We start from the raw sequence: 17,732 nt of genomic DNA, 5'->3' as shown, positions 1-17,732 counted from the left end.
CTAAACATGAATTCTACATACCGATATTCAATAACCGATTCATTATCATACAAAAGACATTAATCAAATTTCTTTATCATGCAGTCCCATTATTGTAATAATTATAAGCTACATGCACAAAGAACATAAAAGATAGAACATAATGCACTAAATGCATCTATATAATCAGTACTATAAATGTCTAGTACAGTACATCAGCATTCCACAGACCTGGCTATGTACGTTAAGGGTTGCCACAGATTTTTCATGCCAAAGTTGAAAGGGAGCCCCAAATCAAGGGTATCTATCTTCCAGAAAAGGAAAAAAGAAAATAGAATAGCAAAAGTCCTAAAACTTGGGCACTTTAATAATTCAAGCTGGTAACAAAATCACCTAATGGGTGAAAGAGCATGGAATTGAAAAATTTCCACTTCATGCTGTTGGACAGAGTAGCAAATTAATTATTGTGAGCTCACTAAAACATTTTCTATTTAATTAGATCAGACTTTTAATAGGGACTCTCCAACTGTTCAACCTTAGAAGCACTTGCATTATCATATGTAGCCCATTTTAGCACAGTACATGAAGGATAACTATAAAGCAGCCCAAATTCTGAGGAAAACAGGTCCCATGTGGCAACCCCATATACATTTGGCAATCATCAAATACCTTGTAAAACAAGATCACCACCAAATATGAATGGATCACACCAAAGATCACTGCCACTGGCTGATCCACCATACGGATCATATGATGCTGCAGTAGGTATGATTAGACATAAAGACATAACAATGATAAAGGTAAGCTTTACCTTTATAACAAGCAAATGGTATATAATGATCCTCCTTTTATAATAATGTAAACACAACAACATTCTCACTTGCATTCAAATCAATAATAATGTTTTCTATTTTTGGATACCAATTAGTTTTGTGTGTATTTTAAAATGGCTTATTTTATTCCGTTTTTGCTTTATAAGTTTTCATTACATAATTATAAAGTCAGTTTCAAGTCCTTTACAGGCTCTTTGGAAATCACAGAATTTTGACACTTTGTTTACTATCGTAGTACATACTGAGTAAACACTGAAGGTTCTGATTGACTGACCAAATCATGTCATAAAATTTAGGCAACTCATTCGCTGAAGAAGCCAATATGATTGTTTGACCCTGGTTTGTACTGGGTTTTTTATGTGATAAAAAGGCACACACATTGGTATTAAAGCGCCGAACTTCTCTGGTATACGGTGTAGTCTACATTGTATGATTAAAAAATGCTTGGGTAAAATTAAAGTGCAATGAAAATCAATAAGATCACTTGATTATTATTTTCAAGGAAACAATAGATCAAGGTCAAAATATTGGGTTAGGAGGCCAAGAATTATACTTTTGTCAATTTAGTTGATCGCATTCTCACTATATCAATATCCCCATACTTGAAATAAGAAAGAAAGCTGTACAATATGTGTTTTGTGTGGATTTGCATTTAAATTAGTAACAACATGTCTGTTATTTTCAAGTCTATTTTCAATAGTTATGTTGAAGAAGAAAGTGTACAGATGCCAGCTCTGTGCATATGTGATGTTATTAATCATCCCATTTCATTGCAATTAATACATTTATGAGCACTTTCTCTGGGTTAAGTTGAAACACAGCACAACAAGTACAGCAAGTAAGTAACATATCATGATATTCAACAGCTACATGCAGCAGTGAGATTCATGACTAATTAGTAATAATGAGATTCAGTAAATATGTCCCCAGTAACTTTTTCTCAGTTCAATGTAGGTGTTAATATAGGAATTGCATCAACATCCAGTTTATGCAACATTCTTTGATGGAAAAGGTTAACTACTTCGGACCATTTTTGGTATCAAAGCAATAGTTCCTCTATCGTTCCATTGCATGTTTCCGCCATATGCTAAAAGAGCCTCAACTGGCAATAGACATGAAAGGGAGAATTTTATAACTTTACACAATGTTTTATGACTGGTTTCATTTCCATTCATGTGCTGCCAGATTGAGGCTCTCCTCACAAATGGCGGAACCGTGCAATGTGTAAATAGATATTACAAAGTGCATTATTGAAACCTAAAATTGTAAGAGGAAAAGTGACATAAAAATAAAATATTGTATATTAATCTACACAAAGATATCATGAAAAGCAATAATTATGAACAGCACAATGAGGACACATTGAATACAAAGGCCGGCACAATGAGGACACATTGAATACAAAGGCCGGCACAATGAGGACACATTGAATACAAAGGCCGGCACAATGAGGACACATTGAATACAAAGGCCGGCACAATGAGGACACATTGAATACAAAGGCCGGCACAATGAGGACACATTGAATACAAAGGCCGGCACAATGAGGACACATTGAATACAAAGGCCTCATCTGTAATGACTTTTGATTTAGTGTGAAACCTCACAAGAGGCAGTCGCTTTTCATTATTCACTAATAGGCAAAGTTCATTCATTGTATCATTCTGAAGTGTGAAGTGCTAATGAGCACCTAAATTAATATGATTACCTTCACACAACAATAATTGCCTGTTGCCTTATGTGTGTGTCTGACTCGGGACTGGTTACCTTTAATTTTGCAATGAGACAGTAACTGGATACCTAGCTAAGTATCTGACCCTGTCTGGCATTATGAATATCCTCTTCACAAACTCTTTCTCTCATCTTGACCAAAGGCAATATAAAAACACACAATAACCTTTTCAAGTCTTTTGCGAGAATAAAGACATTTTCTGCTCTTTTTAATCAGCCCAAAAGCAAATCCATTTAAGCCAAATTTAATATATTAAATGCTTCTTATATCTCATCTCTTTTGGGGAAATGATGTTAGCTGATTTGCTTTTTTTATTTCATTTGAAGTAGCTTTAATTGTAGACATCTTTTAGAAAGTAAGGCCCCTCCACTGATACAGAAAGTATTATGACTCTTTGAAAGAAATATGACATATAGATCAGGTAACATTTGGAAATGGTAAATAGTAAGCCCTCGTTTCTCTTTTCTCTCTTTAAAAGTCAAGATCAAAATGCTCTAGGAGTATTTGTCCTTGAAAGATGAAGTAGAAAGGGGCATGTGGTCCTTTGAATTGGCCTTTTCCCAGGACAAAATAGCCCTTGTTGAAGGGGGGACATGATCCAATAAGAGCTGATTTAGGATGCTTTCCTCTATATCAAAGAGCTGGTCCCCACCACCCCTCCGCTTGTGTCCTTGATAGAATACACACTACAGGAGCAGATCCAGAATGGGCACACAGGACACCCCTAAAATCATGTAATATCAGCCCATTTTAGCCAATTATAGTCTCTTTGCCCCGAACTGACTATCCAGGATCCACCCCCTGCACTATGCACAAGACAAAAACAAGACAAGATACATAAACACAACATGTCAACACATAGTTTACCGTACCGTCAACAAGGCTTGAATTGGATGGATCTAAAAAACAAAAGGAAGAAAACAAAAATATGATGTGTTAGAATGAATGCATTTAAAACAAAAACAAAAATACAGAAATCAATAAATGTTAAAATGTTGATTTCAAATTAGTAATGCATGATAGGCAAGATATTTTACATAGTTTGTAACTTAATTTCAACTAAAACATTTTCAATGTGATAATTAATTTCAATTAAAAGGTTTGTAAAAGATGAAAATAGGTATAACAAAACAAACTGTACAAGCAATATTGCTGTAAAACAAATGTGGCAAATAATAAAATTAAATTAAAACTAAATTTAAAGAATGAAATGTTAATTAAATATTTAAACAAAGATGAAAAGCACTGCTCAGTGAAAACAAAATCCTGTGTGAAGGTCAATGGCAGCTGCATGTCAATATTAACATTTATTAAGCAAATGTTGATCTTATTGGTTTTCACCAAAAAACAATTCAATTATGTCAAAAAGCTGAAAGAGAAAGGTTAACATTACAAACATGATGATTTACAGTGGTTCTCTTCTAACATGCAAGAATGTTGCTTACCCCCTCTGATGTATTGGCTCAATGCTTTCACTTACCTGGATAAAGTTGTATATTTCAGCTTAAATAGAATTGACTTGTGGTACTTACCTGTTTCTGAATGACTAGATCCTATCTGATTTGTTTTTATGTATCTGTGTACATCTTGCCTTTACATCTTATCTCAGGAGCGGGAAAAGGAGAAATGTGTCCAGGATACTGAGGAGAATTGTCTACAAGACATCATAATTGTCTGTATCATAATATTATTTTTAAAATTGGAGAGGAGGAGGAGGAGGAGGAGGAGGAGGAGGAGGAGGAGGAGGAGGAGGAGGAGCACCAGTGGCGTAGCCAGGGGGCAAACTCCCCCTCCACAGAAAATTTTCAGGGATAAAATGGGGATGGTGAAGAGTAAAATGGTCTTAAAATGACTAAAGAGGAGACAAAAACTTGACAAACGGGGACGAAAATTTGGCTTTTCCCCTTCAAACTAAAATCCTGGCTACGCTACTGAGGAGCACTGACATTGTCATCTTCATCATCATCCAAATTTAATGTCAAATTGGTACAATTCATCTTCATGGACAGATTTCTATTATGGATCTATTGTTACCAATGACACAAACCTACAATGCTTTCAAAGGTAGCTTTATTTCACTGGCATTTAAAGTTGCAATGAAAATTCTCCTAATGGTTCTGATACCTTCAAGGAACGTGCCATGTATCTGCATCTAAAAAGCACTTTTGTGTTGCAGCCTGACTAGGGGTCACTTTGCTCACACTAAGTGTGCAAATTTTCTTCTTCTATAGGAAGCATTGCTCTGTGATGCCTGCTAACTTCATCACATAATGTGCTTATTTCTGGAGGGGAATAGCGAGCCATAGTACAGCTGCCAAATTATCTATCATATATTTAATAATATTTTACTGCTTTTAAATCAGATACTCGGACTTTGACAAAAACTTTAATTTGTTTTTTTATTAATATGGCAAATTTAGACCAAATTTGTTAATAATATTTGTGGATCTAGATTTGAATGTCAACATTTAAATCTAAATGGAAGCATTAATGTTCCTCTTTTTCCTACAAATGTTGCTATGTTTCCTCTTAGAGGTTATACTTTCTGTATAGATCATTTTGTCTTTATCTTTTTTTGTTTTTAAAAAGTACGCCTAAACTATAGTATTATAAGCTGTTTGATAATCAATATGCACTCTAATAGGATAGAACAAAATAAATTTTGGCAAGTAACGGCTTCAAAACAAATTCCATTTCAATGTTTAATGCTATAGTCGGTATAATTTGTCTCCACAAATTCATTCATGTAACCAATTTGACTAGAAGGAATTGACTTAATGCACCTATTAATTCACCTGTCTTACTATAAATGAATTACAAAACAAAAGCTTCCACTAATGAATTCAGTACCAGCTATTATATCACAGTAAATTCTCCTGCTTTGTGCACAGTTCATCCACACAATTTATAAGTTTACAAAAACAATGACAGTGAAAAGATAGGCTTGGTTCTGGGAAATTGATTCAAATAATACATAAGGAAATGTACAAGCTATGTCAATTTCAGCAAATATTCTCTGTTGGGACTGTTAAACTTATTTTTAAGTTGATGTGTGAAAAAAGGGCCCCAGTTTGTGAACCTTTTTGTTCTTTGCTAAATAAAATTGGAATTGGTAAATTTGTGAAAGAAATTTCCAATTTTTGTTTTAAATGATAATAACAATGCATATATATACAAATGTTCTCTCCAAAAGAACGAGACAACATTATTCCTTTGATTATTTTCTTGCAAGTGGATATTTTCCCTTAATTATCTTCATTTCTTTCTTTTCTTTGAAAGGCTTCCAGGGATTGTAAGCCTATTTAGGGTAATATATATATTTATATTTCAAGTGCCAACAGGACCCAAGACCGTTTCTGCACAGGACTGGTTGCTAAGCAAAATATGTCGCATACAAAACTTTATCTGGCATTATACAGACGTAATCTTATCAGACATTCAATCATTTCTATTATCTATAGCTGAATACAATATTCCCTCAGATGCAAGGTTTTTTCCCTGCAAACAGTTTCACATTTCACAAGAAATACAAAATTCATGTTCAGAGGTTTTAAATTGTGTATCAATCTCATCAGCGTCTCCATCCACTGCCAATATCACATTTTCCACCTAGCCGAGCAATTTCATATTGTTTTATTTTCTTGTATAACAGACCCTAAAGCAGTTGCCAAAAGATATAGAATACAACTGATATTTGATGGAACTTGAGAACCCTGACATTTTCTCTTTTCATTTGCTACATGCATCCCATAATACAACCAAAATAAGTTGCTAATACTCCTCAGTTTTATAACAACACTGTCCTACAAAATTAAAGGGGCACAAAATGCATTGAGAGCAATCTTATTTAGATCAATAAGGACAACAGGTAATTTTCAACAACAAATTGATGTCAAGGCTAAGGATGTCGTGACTAAATTTTATTATTAAGACATGCCGCAAATTTGCATTCTATATTTAGTGCCTCTCCGGCTTTGGAAAACAGTGCAACCATCTTTTAATTATTAATATCCACAATTTTTGACAGTTTTGCATATTTTTAATTGGGAAAGTTGCTGTGCAAACTGCATCATAATGCTCAATCCACTCTTGCTGCAAGACCTTGTGCTAGAATTGTCCTCTGTGATCAAGACAAAACACACACAAACATCCATCATTCCATACATTCACCACAGCAATAATTCACTGGCAAGGTAAGTTTTTGATGAAGAGAATGATTTCTTCATGGAATACTTTGGTTTGAACAAAATCCTGTGATAAATTCTTTGCTTTGTGGGGTAAATAAGTATAAATCAAGCAATACACACCACCAAGGATTGAACACAGGACTTCACGCACTGGAGCTGAGGCAAGTAAACCACAAGCAATGCTCAATACACCAGCAGATAGGACAAAACTCTGCCAGCAACAACAAATTACGCACTGGAGCTGAGGCAAGTAAACCACAAGCAATGCTCAATACACCAGCAGATAGGACAAAACTCTGCCAGCAACAACAAATTATCTTGCAAATTTGTGTTTCCTAACTAATCAAACTAGCCACAAACCCCTCATACGGTAGCTATGACAACATTCAGTAACCTTTCCTTAAGCAAAATTGCCTAATTTTAAGAAAGCAGCCCAATTGGGTGGGAAAAATGCATTGTGGCAACACTGTTCCTCAGAAATCTTGAAATACAACAAACAAATGAATTTATCTTCCTAATACATTTGCAAATGAAGTGACTGACATGCTATAAGCTCAAATTGGTAAACTTTTTAAAGTAATTACAATGACTGCAATTGCATTGGACAATTTTGTTTACCGTGTACACTGTGTGGCTTGCTTGGTTTAAAAATAAATTGCAATTTTCTGTTGGAAATTTTCTTGGAGCTGTAATTGATGTTTGTTCAGTGACTGGAAGACAGAAGGAAGATATTGGTCCTGCAGCAATGTAAGGCAATCGGATGTAGTGTAATAATAAGATCATCATTCTACACATCTCAAGTCAAATGAAAAATACATAGCAAAATAACATTAGATTTTTGAGCAAATGGAAAAATTAGGCTTGAATTCCTGGAAAAACCTAAAAATATTGGATCTTGGTTTGCATTGTACATTGCTAGTAAATTTAGAATTTAAGATACATTTTTAGATTCGCCAAAATTAAATTGCCACAAAAATTGCAGCCAGAGGTAATTCACAGGAACAAGCAATTTACTTCTTGAAATTTTTTATAAAAATTGTTGATATTTTGCAGTGATTTTGACAATTAAATATGTGAAATATCAAATGATTTAGTTTGTAGATCACTTATTTCTGACATTTCTTTCTTCTTGTATGACTTCCCTCACTGTCATCAGTTTGTGTATTTTGTGTGTGGGGTGGGTGTGTGGTGGATGTGTTCACCCACACACCTTCAAATGCAAATGGAATGCACACACCTTTGTTTACATGTGTGTCCTCAATGAGCAGTTTGGCATATGTTCTTGCTCCCTTGTACATGTGAGAGGTATCATACTATACAGAGGAAGACAGGTAGGCATCTAAAATCATTCCAACTTGAAATATCCCATCGCAGTCGCTCCCTCAGTCAATATAGTCTAAACACAAGTAGACTATTAAATGTGCCATCTGTGCCCAGCGGCAAATGCTCACTGCTAGCTACTTCCTTGTAAGCATCACACATGGTTAGGCTACAAGTTGGCAAAATCTAAATTTTCTTTTAAACTTAGGACTTGAACACTCTACACAAATGTCAAACCTATCTCGATGATACTTTCCATATCTTGTTCATTTTTATATAATGAGTTGTATCTGAAGAAGTGAACATTGCATAAAAAATTGATGCAACTTTCACATTTTAGACTACACTTCACACTGAAATGTCTGCCATGCTCAAAATAAAACTTATTGCTCCATGTTCAATATTTTATGAAATGCAGTGTTCATGATAGATAAATCCCCTGAATTAGAACATAGTATCTTCAAAATGTGTCTCGGATCCATAAAAGCTTAAAGTTGTCAAACACATAAACCTACTTTAGTTAATGCTTCACTTTACCGACGACGACGACGTCACTAGTCTTGTTTATGCTCACATAAAGTAAGTGGGTGTAGTCTCACAATATCTTACTAAACAGTACAGACAAGCATGTTTCTCATCCTTTTGCGTAAAGTATCCATGTGATAACTGCGGCACAATTACCGTACAACAAAATTTGACGTTCTATGATTAAGTTGGAACAGTCTGTAGTTAAGGTTTATATTATGTTAGAGTGAATACACTAACAAGGCTGATCAACACTTGAATCAACTCAGGAAGAAGACAAATTCGAAAGAAAATCACGTTTATAGCCTGTCACTCTTCATCTTTTATGTTTTTTAAAGCAACTCAAACTGCATGTTAAAACAAACTAGAATAATAATATATTTCCATTTTGCTTAACAAGTGAATTCTATTCACTACAATATTTTGTCCTTCACATTGGAGGACTTCATCAGATATGACTGATATGGTCATCTGATCCACTTTCCCAGGAAACTAGTTTCCAGTGCTTCTTAGTCCTTTTTTTAAGGAAATATGAAGAGGGAACAAGTCCATAAACAGAGAAGAGGGAACATATTTTCTAAGCCACATTTACAATCCTCTTTTAAAGACTGGAAAAGAGACTAAACAGTACCGGAAACCAGTTTCCCAGGAAAGTGGATCAGATGATCATCAGTCATACCTGATGAAGTCCTCCGATGTGAATGACAAAATATTGTAGTGAGTAAAAATTCACTTGGTTTTGTCAAGCGAAATGGAAATATGTATACTGTAAGCAGAAAACCTTAAATAAATCTATTCAACGAAAGTAGAATAATCTGACAAGTAAAGTAAATCTGTAAGCCTAATTGATACACTTCCCCCAAGTTACATACTTGCAATCTACAGACCTTTAATGCAGGTATACAATCTAGCTATCTACATGTGGAGTAATAAGTTGTAGCATCTAGCTGTCCACAAGTGTTCATCACAGATTCATTTTCCAGGAATGTGTGCTGAGACACACAAATTTGAACAGTGTCAATGATGGGGGGCAAGAAGGGGAAACAAATGCATTCCTTTTGAAACAGTCTTCTTATAATAACTCACCAAAAGTGTAAATGTTGCGAACCAAGCTACATATCTTTAAATTTAATTAATTCCTTTTTTTTTAATTTTTTAATAAAAATACTGCTGTTTTTTGATAGCATTTGTCTTTATGATGAAATAATATGTCATGAAACCAGGATGAAGGAATGACATAATCCAAACTAATTTATTCTGTTCAACATTTTAGCCATATAGGGAATGAGTTTATAGATAATCGCTACATGGCATGCAATATCGGCTTGCAGTTATCAATGCTAGGTATTGATTCTAATGCTACAGTGTATCATATTACCGTAGCATCTTTGTTGCCTTTGACTTCAATTGGTGCGACAAAGCCGACAGACAAAAGTGTTGTTGCTGTTGCATAAGGCCAAGTAAAAAAAGAAACAAGTTTCTCGTCCGGACTTTTTCAAAAAAGGAGGAGGCAGGGCTTTACTATTTACTATTTTTCAATTTTTTGCTATTTTTTCTAAGATGGCCGCCATGCTAAATATAGCTGTTCAATGTATATTTAATCATCGATATTGTGCTTTTTGAGTATACTGATGCAATGTATGACAAAACAAATGATTTGTATCATTTTTAGTCCACTTGCTAAGCATGTTTCAAAATTATTCAGAAACAGTGAAAATGTACATTTGTTCAGCTTGACAATAGGCATATTCAATATAACCAATTTCCTGGTTTATATCGGTTTGAAATCAATACCGAAACCGATACCGAACATTAAAAAAAAAAATTTTTAATGATTTCCCACAAACTCTAACCCACTCCCAAATATACACCCACCCACGGTGACCCACCCACGCCAAACTAACCTTTAACCTAATGCAAAACCCTCGTCCTTACCCCAAAAATGGAATTAGGGGAGAAATTGATTTCACCTGAAAATCAGACCTATATTTAATGTTTTAAAATGCATGAATGTGTTAACGTTTTAATTACTTTATTTTGCCTCAATTCATCGAAATTGTTATTTTTATCGCTAACAAAATAAAAGAGAAACCTTTCACATTATTTTGGAAATTGCACGTTTGATAAATAGGTCATCATATACAAAATGCATGCATGGGCCTATTTATCAAATTTCTAACCTGCAAGAAAAAAAGCTGTTGCACGTAAGAAAAAAAATTCTTACCCAGAAGAAAAAAGCTTTTGCACTTTTTTGTATTTTTTGGGTATTTTTAGAATTTTAGAATTTTTTTTTTAATTTCCAAAATTATGTGAAAGGTTTCTCCTTCCTATAAATTAGCCATAAAAATAGCCATTTTGATGAGATGAGGCTAAATAAAGTATTTGAAACTATTAATATATTCATGCATTTACTAAGTTTAAAAGCTAAATATAGGTCCGATTTTGGGGTGAAATCAATTTCACCCATAATTCCCTTTTGGGGGTTGGGGCAAGGGTGTTTGGCTAGTTGGGCTTGGGTGGGTTTGTATACATGTAGTAAGGTTTGGGGTGGGTTAGAGTTTGTGCAAGGGTAGCAATAACAGTTAAAAACTTTTTTTTTAAATTTAAAAAAAAAAAAAAAAAAATCTATTTTTTTTTTTTTTTTTTTTTTTTTTTTGAATTTTTTTTAATAGTAAATAGTAAACAAAAAGGCGGCTGCCAAAAAGGAGGCGAGGCGGGACGAGAAACTTGTATTTTATTTTACTTGGCCTAATATAAATGATAATAATGCATACTAATAATATACTTCATTATGATGGAGCATAAAACTTCTTTCTGCTCAGATTGTGCTTCAAAAACTTCTGGTTTGTTTTTTGTTTGTTTTATTTAGTTGATCTATAATCTCCTTTATTATTATTCATAATTATAAGCCTGCTGAGTGATAAAATATAACAGATTCGCATGATGTGCGAGTCTGTGCTCATCGGCTTTGTACTCGCATAATCAGTTAAGTTTAATTCATTTTACTAAATTTTACCACATTGTCTGTATGATAAAAATGAAATAAAAAGTATGGCTTAGCTTAGAATATATTGCTCTCGATAAACATTTTTGTATCACATTCTAAGCCATTCACTATCAAATGAATATTTCCAGTAATTAGTGTCTGTTTTTTGTTATGTAATTAGGTACTTCATTTTCATAAGGAAACACACAATACTCATGTGCACAAGATACAATTCTTATATAAGATGAGTATTATGAACATTTACATGACATCTAAACTTTGAACCTATAGTCTTGACTTTCAATACTTATAAAATGTCAAAGTTCAGCACTGTATGGATAACTAAACCCACATGGCATCAATATTCATCTGCTCTAATTTCTCCAGGATAATATTAGTTGAATTGTTACAACATGGCATAAGGCTACCTCCACTACCATTTCTCAACAGGCCAATCAAAGTATGTGTAAATTGAATTTGTCCACATAATTTGCAACGCTAAGAAAGGGAATGTGTTGGCTTTCCCATTTAACAATAACTCTTCAGAGAACTTGCTTCAGAGAATTTGGGCTTAATTTGCTCCCAGTGATATTCTCTGTAGATGGCGATGTGTTTACAGAATTTCAATATCAAGAACGTATTGTGTTATAGCCAAAGACAATGTAAGGGCATTACTGTTTGCTAATAGTCATCACCTAAAAGCTATACAAATGTGTATGCTCAAGTACATTAAATGTGGGGGTGCCTGTGGGGGTGTTCATGCGGGTATGTAGAGTGGGTGTGTGTATGTGTATTTCTGTAAAATGAAAAGTGACAAAGTTGTTAGACTGGTATGCAGTATGTAACACTGTTGCAAATGAGTTGACGGTATAGGACACGCATTGACCCGACACAAAACACATCGATATAAATGACATCAATCAACTTAATCTAACCATCATAATTTCTCGTCCAGCTGCGGGAAACTGTCGCTTCCACGCTGGTAACAACCAATGCCTTCTAGACGGGTAACAACCAATGCCACAATTTTTTGTGGGCGTTAATTGTTTGCTGCATCCAGAAATCAAGATCTGTACAAACTGCCTTTATTGCCATCAAAAACAAGCAAACAAAATATATTATTCATAAGCAAAATATTACAAACATTTCTAAAACGGATGAAAAGTGGCGTGATTTAATGTTGATTGATAATAACCAAGTCATTTTATTTACTGGTTTAATACCACCTAGAGTGTGAAGGTATGCTACCATAGTGATGCATCATATGAGATGACCTTTAATACAAATACACTGTATTCAAGAGGGATAAATAATATATTGACTCAGAAGATTGGGTTTGTTTGGATTGATGATGAGGATTTACGCTGGACTTAAAAATTACTTCTTGGCATGGACAAAATTGATGTGAAAAATATGTATAGCAATGCCATGTATTTGAACCCCCCTCTAAAACATATAGTGTATGATAGACCATCATCAACAATCACATGTACAAAGAAAAGACCATCCCTTGTACATTAGATGGCAAAACCTACTCTGGGCATGCAGGCAGATATACTTCCTGTATAGATGGTTGTCGTTAGGGATATGTATGCATCAGTGGCTATCTACGACTGTATGCATGATATCTGTTTTCAATTTACAAATTACTTGATAAGTTTAATAATTGCAAAACCTGCCAATAGAAAAACTAATTACTTGATATAAATAAATATACAGCACTCCACTTGTCATTATTCCGGGAAATTGTAGAGGCCACAATATGGGTGTGAAATACAGATTTTTTCGAGAACACATTCTTGGTATCTTCTTTCATGTGCTATAAATTTGCTTGACAACAGAATGTTTTGGTGAATTTTCAATTTTGTGACAAATAAAACTGTTCTAGTTTATGTGGATGTTACAATCTAAATGCGGATAGGTGTGCGCAGTTCGGCAGCAACCTGATTGTGATGATTCACCATTGCAGCGAAATTACAGCGCTTTGAGTCCTCTAAGATCTGGAGAAAGGCGCTTTATAAATCCAAAATTTATTTATTTATTTATTTTGATAAGAGCGGTACAGTGTCTGGAAGAGTACATCACATGTAGATACATGTACAGTGTAGGCCTACATTTAATATGGTGTTTTGAATTGAGTTCTGGTAATGTGCAGTGTGCTCCCACATTACTTACCTTGCATGTTTTTCCATACTATGCAGCCTATGTAACATGTTATCATGTTGTAAATGTTAACAATATCTATCTAACTGACAAGTAATTTTACTCCTTTTGCTATGGATATTGCTGTAATGCCCAAACATTTTCCAATGTCTGACATTGGTCTAGTTTACTCACAAAGATCACATTATAAGACTATTTTACTACATTTAGACATATCTATATTCCGTATTCTCTCTAATTAATGCCCAGTTGCATATCGTAAAATCAGCGGTCGCATACTTGAAAATACTGGTACTCTGTGGTGTTAAGACAGCATTTATGAAACATTTTGGTTGGAAAAATGGTGGAGTATTTATTATATGGGAATTGGGATGGAAAATATGGTATCGAGGTTGGATTATTAAAAAGGAAGAGTAAACTATTTTTGTTTATCAAATTAAATCTTCTTCAATGTATGATGAAAACATATCAGTTTCCAGTTAATGAAATATCAATGATTATGGCTCATGTTTCTTGCATTAATATAATGTATAAGTAAACTAGCAGAGAGATACACTACACCTGATCCCCACACTCCCACACACTGATGTATTGTATGTGTAGGAGAGACAGCTATAACATATTATCAATAATGAATAAGTGACCATCTATTAGCTAAATATAGAGTTAAGTAAGATCATTAAGATCCTACGCTGCACCTGGTTTCTGCCATTTCACTATTAAAGGATAGTATGACGTTCCCGATGACGTTCTAATTTTTATTACTGTAAATTTATACCACTTTGTTGTGCATATTTTGATGGCATCATTAAAATTGGTCTCTTTCAATAACAAGCACTGATGTAATTTCCTGAAACTGCTTTAACATTTTCTGAAAATGTGTATTTCCCTATACTTTGTACAGGGAAGATAGAAGCAAAATTTCCTGAAGATTTTTATCCCTGAATAGGTACTTGGATCAGTGGGATGATAACAGGCTTACTGTGTAGGGATGTAGTGGGTTACATAGGGTATACTAAATATCAGGGGTGTTTCCCCCAAAAAAGATGGGATGGATGCTCTGGTTTGCCTCTCTCTCTCTACCTGGTGTAGCAGTTTACACTGCGATGATAACAGATTTGCTATACAAAAAGCACAAACCATACCAAATATAAGGAGACTAGTCCCAAAGGTATTTGAAAGAGAGATGCACACTACATCTGTCTACCTTTGATTATTACATAACATCACTCGTAATTGAAACCCCTGATCTCTGATATTTACCTGTGCTACCATCTCATCATCTCAATTTACACAACCACACTGATTCCTTCCATATATTGATTTGTGTCTTATATATCTTGTCATATGAGACTTTTTCATACCTATATCCTATATGGTTATTGATTCTCCATCTCTTGATGCCTCAACATGTGACCTGGCTCTGGTGGTATCTCCTGAGAGAAGATACCACTCAATGACATACACCCTCAAGAGGTATAGCAAGGTGGGTCAATTGGTATAAGAGGTGAGTCATAAGGAATGGAGGATTCATGAGGGTCGCTAACTCTTTACGTATATGTTCTGAATGAGTGAAGTTCAGCATACTAAAACCTGCTAGATGTGCAAGAATTCATGAGAAAAATTTAAAAAATAAAATTATTTTGCTTGAAGACTTGCTCGATCTGAGTCAAAATTATGAGGCACAAATTATGCAATTTGTTCACTCTGGCTAAGCTTCAAATTAGATTTCTGCAAAACAGCTGTACTTTACCTTGACCATAGGCATGTCCAACCCCTCTCAAACATTTTCTAATAAATGCCTGTAAAAACACCATCTTCAATACATTCAATAAATATTTCCACTGTGAATACACGTAACTGCAGGCTTGTGACTTTGAAATCTACTTAAAAATTTAGAGCAATTTTTTTCAGATAACAGACATTATTGTCGGACTAATTGATTACTCACATTTTTAAACATACCCTTTCAAAAGTGACGCCACATATTTGATTCACATGATTGCATTTTAATCAAATTTTGTGTTTACCTAACACTTTTTTTCATGCAGATTTTAAAACCGGAGCATAGCTTACTATATCCCCGATAACCAATATTGTAATTTTGTACCAAAAATAGCACACATTTTCACACTGACAGGTAATGAACATTTAATTTTTAATAGTTTTTCATAGCATCAATAACAAGTAGACTTTGGAAGCATAATATTCTTAGAATTAAGTCATATCTTAAAAGCTAGAGGGCAATTGCCTCTGTGGTCTTTGAAGTGTAAGACCAGTAGCCAGCCTAAAACCCGTGAATAATAAGCAAGAACTGGCAAGGAACATCAAGGAACTTGAGCCATTCAGCGATTATAAAACAAAATGAACAATCACGAACGGTCAGTGTTGTGCTGGCACGGACATCTTCTATGGGCTGATGAGCACGTCTTAGTCTTGAGTCATTTTGTCTTTAATAAAAATCAAGTGTTAGCATTCAAAATCTCTACCTATAGGTAAATTTTAAGATAATAAAATGGATGAAATTAAAATTGCTATTTCATTAATTTTCTGCTTTCAATTTTAGGATTGTATAAACCAGAACCATTATCCTGGCCCTGATATCTTAAAATTATTATGTGTAATTGAAATCTATCTTGTCAGAGATGCCAACATTTACATTCAGCAATCAGGGAATCAGAGAGGTTATTGAATTTGTTTGTAGGAATGCACAAAAAAATCATTTATTTCAGGGAGCCTCCCTGAGAATCAGGGAGGGATAGCATCTCTGCATTGTGTTGGGATCATTGTCATACCCATAGATGTACTGGAATCCACTCAAGAGCCCTCAGGTATTCCTCTTGACCCCATTTCATTTTGCTCAATTGAGCTTTCAACAATGAAGACTTCAGATACAAAATGCAATATCCAAAGGCTGGCTGGCCTTATGTTGTACTTTTTATTTTATTTTTTGGGCATTATCTTCATAATTGCTCATCAGGGTGTAATACTAATTAGGATGAGTAACGTCAAGAAAAAAGCAACTTCCATTCCAAAATGAAATAAGTAAACTAAAATATGAGTTGCTCATATAGCCCTGGCATAAAAGAAGCTCATACTTATATAATATCCCTTTTGTCTGAATAGTGTACAGTAATTAATGTTAGATATCAATTTAATTAAGTAATACTACATAGTTGGTATTCATGCATTGTGTCAGAAATTACAAATGGCTACACTATCAACTATAAGACAATGAACAAAAGCTACATGAATCCGGGCATAAAATCACTGTCTAGATGAGCAATGGAAAGAAATTTTGATTAGTTAAATCCATTACAAGTTATCTAATATTAATGATACACAATGACTGCATTAACTGATATCATCCAGCTGTTACAGATTGTCATGTTCACATTCAATGTAATTGGCTGTGTATTAATTGAACACATGCATTGAAAAAGTAGCTGCAATATTCTGCTGAATGTACCTCAGATCTGTTAACAGTGTTATAAGATTGCAGTGCCCGATAGTATTCTATATTCTAATGAATAAATGAATTGCCATGTCTCGAATGTTAAAAAGGTGTGAACTACATTAAGGAATAAACTGCATCTAACATTAAAGTAGCATGTTTTACTAAGTTGCAGTCAGTGCCAGAAACCATATTAATTTTTATAGGAACATGCAGAAATTTTGCTAGTTTTATGAGAAATTTATGATCAGGATAAACTATGATCATTGATAAGATGATTCTAACATGATATATTGTAATGAATAAATGAATTGCCATGTCTCGAATGTTAAAAAGGTGTGAACTACATTAAGGAATGAACTACATCTAACATTAAAGTAGCATGTTATACCCAAGTTGCAGTCAGTGCCAGAAACCATATTAATTTTTATAGGAACATGCGGAAATTTTGCTTTTATGAGGCAATTTATGATCAGGATAAATTATGATCATTGATAAGATGATTCTAATATGATATATTCTAATGAATAAATGAATTGCCATGTCTCGAATG

General features: G+C 34.1%; 1 protein-coding gene across 7 annotated transcripts in view; it reads right to left on the bottom strand.

The window, feature by feature from the left end:
- LOC140151439 (uncharacterized) overlaps nucleotides 1-17,732 on the bottom strand; it is a 174,621-nt gene that overhangs the window by 86,680 nt on the left and 70,209 nt on the right. For 6 of the 7 annotated variants that reach the window (XM_072173788.1, XM_072173789.1, XM_072173783.1 and 3 more), the window contains exon 4: nucleotides 3,417-3,443. The exons of the other annotated variant lie outside the window; for it this stretch is intronic. In XM_072173788.1, coding sequence (XP_072029889.1) covers nucleotides 3,417-3,443 — 27 coding nt within the window. The remainder of the gene's footprint in view (nucleotides 1-3,416; nucleotides 3,444-17,732) is intronic. 7 annotated transcript variants of the gene reach the window in all.

Source organism: Amphiura filiformis, chromosome 4 (assembly GCF_039555335.1).
Source record: "Amphiura filiformis chromosome 4, Afil_fr2py, whole genome shotgun sequence".
Taxonomy (NCBI): Eukaryota; Metazoa; Echinodermata; class Ophiuroidea; order Amphilepidida; family Amphiuridae; genus Amphiura; species Amphiura filiformis.
Note: the sequence above shows the minus strand (reverse complement) of the source record. Positions and strands in the feature narration are given on the sequence as shown.